General features: G+C 39.2%; 1 protein-coding gene across 1 annotated transcript; it reads left to right on the forward strand.

Annotated features, from left to right (window-relative positions):
* The first annotated feature begins 1,748 nt into the window (after window positions 1-1,748).
* Window positions 1,749-10,267, forward strand: parp12b (poly (ADP-ribose) polymerase family, member 12b). The gene is made up of 8 exons (XM_027151753.2): window positions 1,749-2,174; window positions 4,605-4,740; window positions 6,553-6,808; window positions 7,984-8,079; window positions 8,165-8,291; window positions 8,397-8,565; window positions 8,662-8,782; window positions 9,244-10,267. Exons 1-8 carry the CDS (start codon window positions 1,846-1,848, stop codon window positions 9,339-9,341), a joined length of 1,332 nt encoding a protein of 443 aa, XP_027007554.1. The 5' UTR covers window positions 1,749-1,845; the 3' UTR covers window positions 9,342-10,267.
* The last annotated feature ends 1,696 nt before the right edge of the window (window positions 10,268-11,963 follow it).

The following is an 11,963-nucleotide window of genomic DNA, read 5'->3' on the forward strand; positions in this document are numbered from 1 at the left end:
AAACAGTACGCTAATGTGTCCAGTTACAATAAATCATATCTTTTAAACAAATCATATACGGTGGCTTAGTGGTTAGCACGTTTGCCTCACACCTCCAGGGTTGGTCCAAAGACATGCATGGTAGGTTGATTGGCATCTCTGGAAAATTGTCCGTAGTGTGTGTGAATGAAAGTGTGTGTGTGCCCTGCGATGGGTTGGCACTCCGTCCAGGGTGTATCCTGCCTTGATGCCGATCACGCCTGAGATAGGCACAGGCTCCCCGTGACCCGAGAAGTTTGGATAAGCGGTAGAAAATGAATGAATGAATGAATGAATAATAATTATTACCTTTTTGTGATGATAGCCCTCCTGAGCTAGGTTCTGTTATTAGTCATTATATTTAAAAATTAAAAACACTGGGTTTCATTTAATTATTATTAAAAATATTTGTTTTGTGGTGTGTGTGTGTGTGTGTGTGTGTGCATACCGGATTTTTGAAAGTCTGGAAAATAAAAGAGAGTTATAGTATTGTTAAAGTATATAAATATAGCAAGGATTAATGACAAAATAAGAGCTTGGTCTGGTGAGGTAACCGGTGGCCAAAACAATGCCCTGCTTGTTAAACACGTAGCTTATAAATTACTGCCAATAATCTTAAAATAACACAACAGCAAGACAAATTGATCATCTTAAATGATTTATTCAGTTATATACAGTATAGTTATACAGTATATCAGTACAGTATAAATTTGACTAGTTCTGTCTGGGTTGGTAGCTGTTCAGCCAAGCTGGGATTTGTCTCACCCAGAATTTTACAATAAAACAATTTGTTATTGAAAATAATCTTTCCGGCATTAATGAATTTTACTACATAAAGGGGTTAAATTTTACATGCTGAATAAGTTGAAATTATGCCACATTTCTGTTTACCTGAGTTGCAGTTTAACAGCCTGCTTCATTTCTGGATCTTCAACATAAATACAGGACAAAATGTATTTATTAAAGCACTTGTTCTTTTGTCCCCATGTTTCTCCAGTAGCATAACAGATAAAGGGGGGAAAACTTGCAGAATTGATGACATTTTGTGTTTTGTTTTGACACTATAACAGTCAGATCTAACAGTCAGGTCCTTCTCCCTGCTGCTACTTTACAATCAAAGCTGCTCCCAGTGAACCAGTCACCATAATACACTGTTATTACTGTTTCATTGCAATAATAAACAATAACAAAGCATTTTAAACATGTGCAATAACAGAAAGTTTGACAAATGTGCAATATATTATGTCTTTATTCTTTTTTTTATATATTTTTGCTGACGTAAGAGAGAAATTTCCCCATGGTGGGAGGAATAAAAGAACATATTATATAATCTTATCTTATCTTAGCTTATGTTAAAGATTTTTTCCACCAGAAAAATAAGAGTTTAAGGTTATGAGTGTCCGATAGCTGCTCAAGCATAAGTGATAATAAGTTTGAGATCTGTCTGGGTTTATAGTAAGCTGTTCAGCCAAGATGGGGATTTTTTTATTTATTTGTTTGTTTACGTGTTTATGTTTGTTTAAAAAAATGACAATAAAAGAATAATTTGTTTTAAAAAACAGTTTTAAATACAAGTGCTTGCGCATCTTTAAGTGTGAATGTGGGAAAATGGCGTTATAGCTAGTATTTTGATGAAGTGAAATGATGGCACTGATGGCGGCCATGTTGAAAGTCTCCTACAGTCAACGCCTTCTTCTTCTTCTTCTCTCTCTCTCTCTCTCTCTCTCTCTCTCTCACACACACACACACACACACACACACACACACACACACACACACACACACAAAAGCAAACATAACTCTCTAGGACATAAGTTGGAGATAAACATGTCCAGCTATTCTCGGGTTATCCATCATGCTACCAGTATCCTGTGCAGCCACAAAGGCTCCATGGACCTGTCTCAGCTCTACAGGAAGGTTTACCAACGATTTGATATCAGCGACGAGCATTTTTGGTTTATATTAAAAAAATGTCCGAGATTCGCGATGGTCCGAAACAGATCGAGTGCAGAAAAAGACGAGGCGGATTTTATCGTAGTGGCTAAAACATCTCTGCGTCTGTGTAAAAGTTACACCAAACAGGACTGTTTCGGCTGCCAGGACCTGCATCTGTGTAAATATTTCGTTTATGGAAACTGCCGCTATGGTAAAGGAAGGTAAGGAGTGTGTGGTGTTACATACAGATCTTACACACCTTACAGTGTGAGCTTCAGGTGTCTGGACCTCTTATGTTTAGAGATATTAGACATATATGCTGTCTGAGCTCATGTTTGACAGATGGGTTTGCTGTGTAATGGAGTTTTGTGATTGTGGTGACCCACAAGGTCCTCATTTAAGCCCTTTTTTGTTCTCTCTATATTAACACCCTCCTGTGATTGTGGTGACCCACAAGGTCCTCATTTAAGCCCTTTTTTGTTCTCTCTATATTAACACCCTCCTGTGATTGTGGTGACCCACAAGGTCCTCATTTAAGCCCTTTTTTGTTCTCTCTATATTAACACCCTCCTGTGATTGTGGTGACCCACAAGGTCTTCATTTAAGCCCTTTTTTGTTCTCTCTATATTAACACCCTCTTGTTTCCATTGTCTTCAGTATGAAAACCTTCATTTATTTATTTGTCCAGACCTCTTAATAAACAAACACAGAGACACAAATAAAGGAAAAAGTGTTGTGGTTTTTCCTCACTGTGACATTAAAATGTTCATTAGAGGTACATTATGTGCACCTGCCCAGGTAAAAGATTTCATTTCTATATATTTAAATGTCCCAGATGTTTTAGGATAGCAGTTCTAAATTTGTGTAATCACATCGAATCGGCTGTCAGTCACTAACCGGTTCACTCATCCGCTAACACACCCTTGAGAGAATTTCACGTCATTATGTCGATGGCTTCTTCCAACTAGAGGTCCAGGATAGTTTACTACAGTACTTCACCTGTTTTTCAATTCCTGCAGGTCCTGAGGCTGAAACTTATAACGATCTTGTCATAGGCCATGAGTTAGTAACAAGTGATCAGCCACACCTTACAAATCTAAAAATAAGCCTTATGAAGATAAATGAGCAGCAACGTATAACCATTTGTTGTCTGTTGAAATGTCTTTGTGTTGGCGGCACTACATTTTTGGCACTACATAAAGCTGCTGCTTGCTATGGACAGTGGTAGCTCAGTGGTTAAGGTGTTAGACTACTGATAGGCAGGTCATATGTTTGAATCCCAGGGACACTTCTGGGCCCCTGAGCAAGACCCTAAACCCTCAATAGCTAAGCTGCATAAATGAGATAAATGTAAGTCCGTCTGGATTAGGGCGTCTGCCAAATGCTGTAAATGTAAACATCCTTCTGGATTATTTATGCAACGTTTCTGTTTACCTGCGTGTAGTTTAACCTCCTGCTTCATTTCTGGGCCTTGAACATAAATACAGGACAAAACTTTTTTTATTGTCATGATGTTTCTCTAGTAGCGTACACAGGAAGCTGTTTAGATATATTACATAAACAGATAAGGGGTGGAAAAAACCTTGTGGAATTGATATGGTGTGTTTCCTTTCAACACTAACTGTAACATATAAAGAAAAGTGTTTAGTGCAGAAGGCTTTTTCTAGATTATTTTATGTTTAAAAGAAACCAGAAAAAGCCTTCTGCACTAAACACTTTTATTTATTTGTGACCGTTAGTGTTGAAACAAAACACACCATATCAATCTGGATTTCATAAGCTGCATTTTTTTTTTCTTGTTAGTTAGAAGAGAAGTCAACAGCGGTCGCTAGCTGCTTTATAAATGCAGAGGTGTGTAATCTTACAGGAAAGGGTCAGTGTGGGGCAGGTTTTTATTCCCAGACATGGATAGGATTGATGGTTTAATTGATTGAATGGATGGATTGATGGATGGATGGATTAACTTTGTAATTGCACAGTTCAGATACATAGCAACAAAATGCTGTTTAGCATCTACCAGAAGTGTAAACAAATACATAAAGTTATAGCAGGTGTTGTGTTTATAAGTACAGTATACATGTATAGTGTATATATAATAGGAAAAATGGGCCTGTTGTTCAATGTCTAAAAAAATCTAGAAAAATTAGTCGTGGATTCTGATTAGTTGAAAACTTGAGAAACCACACCGGCTTTTTCCAGATAAGACCGGACTCTCCTGTGCACTTATAGTAAAACTAGCAGCTCATCATTTTCCTCATTATCATATTAATAGTTTATCTGTGAAGGTGTCACCGGTAATTAAATGAATGTCACTATGTTTAGTCAGACACGTACTTACTTTCCTACTTGACAGAATGTTTTGTGTTTCCTGTTTGTTAGCCGAAAAAGTGAAGTATGGAGTCTAACAAGGTTCTCTTTTAGGTCCCTTTTTGTTGTTTTTGTATTTAAATCCCTTGGAGGATTTACTTATATAATACATATAACATTCTCTCTCTCTTTCTCACTCTCTCTCTCTCTCCTCTCTCACTCTCTTCTTTCTCTCTTTCTTACTCTCTCTCTCCCTCACTCTCTCACTTTTTCACTCTCTCTTCTTTCTATCTCTCTCTCTCCTCTCTCTCTCTCTCTCACTCATACACGCACACTCTCTCTAGGAAGGAATGCAAGTTCTCCCATAACATTCAGTCTGAACATAACTTTCCTCTTCTTCGTGAGTGCACTCTTCATGAGCTTCATGAGGATGACCTCTTTCTCCTCCTGCTACAGAACGACCCTGCGCTACTACCTGAGGTGAAGACACACAACCACACACACACACACACACACACACACACACATGCATACACACACAGTGGCCACTTGAACCTTCTACGCTGCTATAGCCTGTGCAACCAGATTTTAATAATTTTGTTTTGACATCACTCTTCTTCTTCTTCTTCTTCTACTCATCAATGTTGCATTCAGAAGGCAATCGACTCACTGAATAATGTCTGACTCTCTGTACACGCTGCATACTCGGACCGGAACCTGAATTTATAAGTGTGCTAAAGTAACCCAGAGTCCAGCTGTCAGATTATATAATTTGAGTGCAAAACTTTGCCTTAGGGCTAAACACCACAGTGAGGTGTGTTCGGATTCTCAGACAATGATCTGTCATCACATATATTAATAGTGAAAAGAAAGAATGACGCATGTGTGTAATAGACACATGGTCTCAGTCGTACAACCCCCCTTTATACTAGCCTTTATTCCTGTCTCCAACTTTGTGTGTTTTTAGATCCTTTTATTCCTAATATTCATTCTGTTGAATTCTATCATTCTGATTAATCAGAAGGTGTTGATTCATTTCCGTCACCTCAGCTCTGACTGTAGTTTCTTTTTCTCATACTTTTATTTTTTCCAGATTGGAAATATTTGATATTTGATAAGTTCCAAAAAAAAAATTAGCAGGTTTCTCTCATCTTTGGTTGTTCCAGATGCTGATGCGAGTCGCGTGCAGAATACAAACTTCTGAGTGCAGCACTGATGCTGAAACAGATCAGATTCAGTCCCTCCAAGATTTCATGGATTTTGCGATCATAGTAACGATACACCAAATCAAGCAAACCCTGCGACGTTCAGAGGAGCTTAAAGCTTTTTTAAATGACGCATTTATTTATTTTTTTATGCGACTGCGGACAGCCACTAAAAACTCCTGTAGTCCTGTAGGGACTGATTAATACACTTTGTATGTAAGGACATTTATACACTGGCTGCATATTTCCACCTCAAATTGTCCCCAAGTGTAAAAGTCAGATGTTAATATTTGCTGTGCATTTCTGTGTGTTTATAAATATGACTCATCTTTGGCCTTTTATTTAAGTTTCATTTCAAGATGAGCTATTTCTGCATTCTAGGTACGGCTCCTGCTGTTCGAAACGCCTCTCTGTGCTGTCAAATGATAGCAGAAAAAAGGATAAATAAAAAAAATATATACAGCTTTTTTTTTTTCTTCAGCAGAAATCGCTCTTTGATGTACAGGTGTAGATTATAAATTATTGCCCCAGTATAAATACAGCAAGTCGTCCAGCTGAATTATAAATAAAAAAAAAGAAAAGTTCCAGATTCTTTCGCATCAAGTGAACGTTTAGATATAAATAGAAGTAAAACAGACGGTTAGAAGAAAAGGAAAAAAAAAAAAGAAAGAAAAAAAAAAGAAAAAAGGAAGGTTTGTCCGCTTTGGATGAAGATGAACGGATATTGGTGGAAGTGAAGGAGCCTCAACCAGTGCAATGTGTCGGAGATGACATGCGACGTATTTAAAAGAAAAAAAGAAAAAGGAAAAAAAAAAAAAAAGTCCAGGTGAAAATATTGGAGATGAAAGCCCTGTAAGTCTTGAGGTAAAGTAGAGGTTTTGGAAAAGAACTCTTAACATTTGTAAGCATTGTGCTGTAAATGGTAATTTGATTTTTTATTTATTTTTTTAAACATATTGTTTGTGTGTGTGTGTGAGTGTGTGTTTGTGTTAGTGTGAATTAGCATGCACTTGCGGCACTACTTCCTTTTTCCTGTAGCGTGTGTCGTGTCGTGTCGTGACGGCGCTGTGCTTTACTTCATGTGCAGGTTTGCTCCCACTACAATAAGGGGTCTGGCCTGTTCGGGGCCTGTACCTTTAAGGAAAACTGCACTAAAGTGCACATGTGCCAGCACTTTGTGCAGGACAACTGCATCTTTGGCACCAAGTGCAAGCGGCTTCACTGCGTGGACGAGTACGGCCGCAGGATGCTGGAGGAGCGCGGCCTCGGCATGGACGTCATCCAGGACTTACCTTACCTCTACCAGAACGTTTACCGCCTGAGTGCCAGTGCTACAGATGCAGGTGCGCACGTGTGGGTGTGGTGTGTGTGTGTGTGTGTGTGTGTGTGTGTGTGTGTGTGTGTGTGTGCGTGCGTGCGTGTGCGTGCGTGCGTGCGTGTGTGTGCGTGCGTGTGTGTGCGTGCGTGTGCGTGTGTGTGTGTGCGCGCGTGTGTGCGCGCGCGCGTGCGTGTGTGTGGTGTTGGTATATGTGTGTGTGTGTGTGTGTGTGTGTGTGTGTGTGTGTGTGTGTGTGTGTGGACAGATGCTCAAACTGAGGAAGACATTTAACCCTCATGATATTTTAATGGACTTGAACGTGGTGGATTTAAACAGTCAGGATGTCGTGTTTTAGATGAAGAAACAAGTCTAAAATCTGTTATATCCAGGATTCTGTTTTTTCTTCAGCCCAATGGACATTTCATTCAGCTTTCTGACTTTTAGCCTTTGTTGGGTTTTTTGAGGGTTTATTTTACAGTAGCTGCAGGTTTTCTTAGCGCAGTACACTGTGTGTGATTTCTATTATTTACTCTTTATTTACACAGGAAAGTCTCCCTGAAACACAATATCTTTTGTCCCACTGAGTCTCCAGCAGGGGTTTTAGATCTCATTAAAAACTACATAAAATGTGTCCTGAGTGATGGGAGAAAGTCACAAGTTCAAATCTCAGCGAAGCCAAGCAAGAATTATTCCTGCTCTCTCGCCCTCTCTCTCGCCCTCTCTCACAGACACTCTCTCTCTCTCTCGCCCTCTCTCACTCTCACAGACACTCTCTCTCTCTTTCTCTCTCTCAGCTGTGAGCTCGTGTATGCAAAAGAGGGCAGATAGAATAGTGTGTTGTGCTGAACTGTGATGCAACACGGGCAGTGATTTGAAAAAGATTTGCACGTGCGTGAGTTGTGTGTTCTCCTACACGCTGTGTGAAAGACAGAGGCTTCTTCACTTTACATGAAGGGAAACAGAATATTTTGAACTTGTTATTGTGAAATAAAATCAAAATCTGTTCTTGGCTAGCATGAGACAACAACTTCTGTCTGTGTGTGTGTGTGGCTCTCTCCCTGTCTGTGTGTGTGTGTGTGTGTGTGTGTCTCTTTGTGTGTGTGTCTCTCTCCCTGTCTGTGTGTCTGTGTCTGTGTCTCTCTCTCTCTCTCTCTCTCTCTCTCTCTCTCTCCCCCCCCTGTGTGTTTGTGTGTTTTACAGAGAGAATTTCTGAGCCTGTAAGCAGATCCCTAGAACTGTCAGAAGAGAAGAATGAAATTTGTCTCCACTTCATCAGAAGAAACTGCAGATTTCAGGGTTCGTCTCAGACCTTCACACTTCCATGTTATTTTGTTTTGGTTCCATGTTATAAGAGAATAACAGTGATGATCTCTGCGTTCAGAGCAATGCAAACTGGTGCATTTTAATCTCCCATATAAATGGGAGGTGAACGAGGGGAACGGATGGAGGGATCTGCAAGGGATGGAGGACATTGAACAAGCCTTTTGCGACCCCAAGAACACGTACGGGTTCGTAAACATGCACTACGATACACAACCTTGTTTTTCTTGCTATTATTGTAGTTAATGTTTGTTTTTAACGGATCTTCCCTCGTTTCCTGCTCGCTGCTCCAGTCCAGGCTCAAGGCCGGTGGATTTCCAGACAATGACAAGGTCTGGACATCCAGTGCGCCGTCTGTCCACCGTCTCGTCCATCACCAAGCCTTCTCACTACGTCCTGACCACACACTGGTTGTGGTACTACAAGGGAGACCATGATAACTGGATTGAGTATGGCAGGCCGGTGAGAGACAACAGCAAATTTAACAAAGCTGTGGTGTCCTGCAGTGTGCTAATGATCGTGTGTGTGTGTGTGTGTTCGTGTGTGTGATTTTGTCAGGACGATAAGCACCGCGTGACATCTGTAAAGTCCTGTGATCTGGAGGAAGTGTTTCTGACAGACAGCAAAGCTAAAGTTACAGTTCTAAAAGGCAACAGACATTACTATGTCAGTTTCGAAGGTAACCACACAAAACACGCTCTGTTCATCAAAATAGGAAAAATGTCACAGTCTCATTTGCATGATCCCGCCCCTTTTTATTCAAATTAAAGCGTATTATTTAGTAATTACAGTGTCTGGACCCACAGACCAATCGTGAGCGCATAAGAGTACTGCTCTAAGTATTTAAAGCCATCGATTCATGTTATGACCATATATCACGTATGGCATTTGGCATACATGCTTATCCAGAGCTCCATCTCATTTTATACAACTGAGCAATTGAGTGTTAAAGCCTTTGCTCAACGGCCCAGCAGTGGAAGCATGGTGGAGCTGGGATTCGATCTGCCACCCTTCCAATCAGTAGTCCAACACCTTAACCACTAGGCTTCCACATCACACATAATACATGGGTTTCTACCAACCTTCTCATGAGTGTTTCTCACTAGCCTACTCTTATTATCCTGAACGACTCTGTTGCAGATATGTACCAGAGAAACCCCAAACACAACACGAAGAGAAAAGTACGCCGGAGGCCCTGCTTCGTTTCCATCAGCGAGGTGGAAAGCCAAATAGTGTAGTGAAAACACACACACACACGTGTGTCTATACCTACTGCAATGATTCTGTACAGCACTGAGTGACAGTCCATGGCATGTCCTTATACACGGAGTACGTTCTCAATGCAAACTGAAAACTGTTTAATAATATGTAATGTTTGTATAATGACTTAAAGTAAAGGCTTTATCATAAGCCATGAGAGAAGTCTTAATGAAATGTAATCATCATGTTCGTGCTGTTTATGTTGATCCAAAGTGATCCAAACTATATTGGCAAACAATGCAGTATGTTAGTATTTACAATATGTTACATTTTAAAAAAATAAAAATCAAACAAACATCGTGGACCCGAACATTTATCGGGTCAAACGTAAGTCTCTGCGCTGTCGCGGGTCAGAATCATTGTGTTACTGATGAACGTGGATAGTTTGATTTATCAGAATGTGGTCATTAAGGGAGGCCGAAAGGGGAAGAGGGAATGATGGCAAACTCTCCTTCCCAGTCTATCATAGTGACACCAGCCAGTCGTGGCCTTCAGTGAACATCATGATGTATGAGGAAGAGGGCTGAATGCGCTGTGCTCTGACGCAGCATGAGCAGCAGTTTGAAACGATTCTGATTCATTCTGTCTCATTCTGGATTTATGAGTCTCAGAGGAAGAATTTTTAGCCTTCATTCTTCCAGATCGAGAGACATGGATGGACGTACGGATGTGTATTAGCAGGCGATTCACTTGAGGGAGTCATTTTCATGTTTTCTTTTCCTCTCAGCGTATCACAGGTCACTTCACAATTTTGACATGAATTAAGAATAAAATACAATTACATTGCTGAAACACTTTCCCCTTTTATTTCTAGCAATATGTTGGGTTATTTTTTATTTAACAGCTTTTCATTTTCTTTTCAGTCTGTTACCATCAGCAATAAACATTTCCTGCTATTCTGCAATCTCTTTTTTTATTCCTTTGTTGTCTGTTATTAAACTAAATCTGTACCTGATTCAGCATAGTCACTGCTCTCTAATCATGTATTCTGTCTCAGTTGTTCATTAGTCAAGTGTTCAGGAAATGGTTTGTAAATACAAACCACAACCCATAGGTGGTGCTGGTGCACAGATTGAGGAGTGTCATTTGTAATTCAGCTGAATTTGAAGATTTATTATAATAGATGTTATTGGTTTATACAAGTAGTGTGTGTGTGTGTGTGTGTGTGTGTGTGTGTGTGTGTGTGTGTGTGTGTGTGTGTGTGTGTGTGTGTGTGTGTGTGTGTGTGAGAGAGAGAGATAATGTAACCTAGGGAAACATGAGCTAAATATTAAATCAGCTGATGAATTTAGACTTGACTTAATAAAGTTCAACTCATTTTCATTGTACGGCTTTTGATGTTTAACAAACATTGTCCCAAGGCAGCTTTTATCTCGAAATCCAGATGAGCCTGGATCTCTAATGATCGAACCAGAAGTGGCCCTGACAAAGAAAAACTCCCTGAGAAGACCTGAGGAGGAAACCGTAAGAGGAACCAGGCTCGAAAGAAAACCTGACTACTTCTCTTCTAAAGCAGAGTGTGGGATTAGAAATCATTACAGAATAGACCTAGACACAATACTTAGTGTGTTCCAGGATGTTCAGTAGGAACAGATTTAAAGAAGAGTCCTGGATGGAGCACAAGACAGTTAATGATGATAGCATCACTTCTTAGGGGCATATGTGTGTTTGTTTTTATATTTTTATATATATATATATATATATATATATATATATATATATATATATATATATATATATATATATATATATATATATATATATATATATATATATACACTAACTTAATTTTAAACTTTTTTTATTGTTCCTATACTTCTGTAAAGCTGCTTCGAGGCAATGTTAATTGCTAAAAGTTCTATAGAAATAAATTGAATTGAAATGGAATTGAATTATCCACTGACATAAGAGTGTGTGCTGGGAAGTCTGAATCTTTTCTCGGGTTTTTATTTTTAAAATGCAGCATAGTAGAGGTTATATTGTGTATCATGGATTTTTGTCATATCCTTGCACAAAACTATTGTTTTTAGTTACAGTTGCTTCTCACACCCACTCACTCACTTTCAATGATCACTTAATCCTCGTCAGAATCATGGTTGATCCAGTCTCTGGTGCACATTATATGCTGTAAATCTTCCTGGATGTTCAAATTCACTGCAGTTTCACTTGAAGTTACAGTGGGGCTCGAAAGTTTGGGCACCCCAGGTAAAAATTTGTATTAATGTGCATAAAGAAGCCAAAAAAAGATGTAAAAATCTCTAAAAGGCATCAAATTACAGATTAAACATTCTTATAATATGTCAAAAAAAAGTTAGATTTTATTTCCATCATTTACACTTTCAAAATAACAGAAAACAAAAAAAATGGCATCTGCAAAAGTTTGGGCACCCTGCAGAGTTTATCCCTTGTACAGGAGAGCCTATGAGTCTAAACATCAGTTGAAAACAGTTGTGTGTGTTATACTGAGGTGTACATATAAAGGACACAATCAACAGCATACAAATAATGCTCAAGGCTAAAATAAGAGAAAAAAACACGTGTGAACAAAGGTTTGATTAAATCATGTATTTCTCATCACATAAAATAGAAAAATCTTACAG

This window comes from Tachysurus fulvidraco, chromosome 19 (assembly GCF_022655615.1).
Source record: "Tachysurus fulvidraco isolate hzauxx_2018 chromosome 19, HZAU_PFXX_2.0, whole genome shotgun sequence".
NCBI classification, from domain to species: Eukaryota; Metazoa; Chordata; class Actinopteri; order Siluriformes; family Bagridae; genus Tachysurus; species Tachysurus fulvidraco.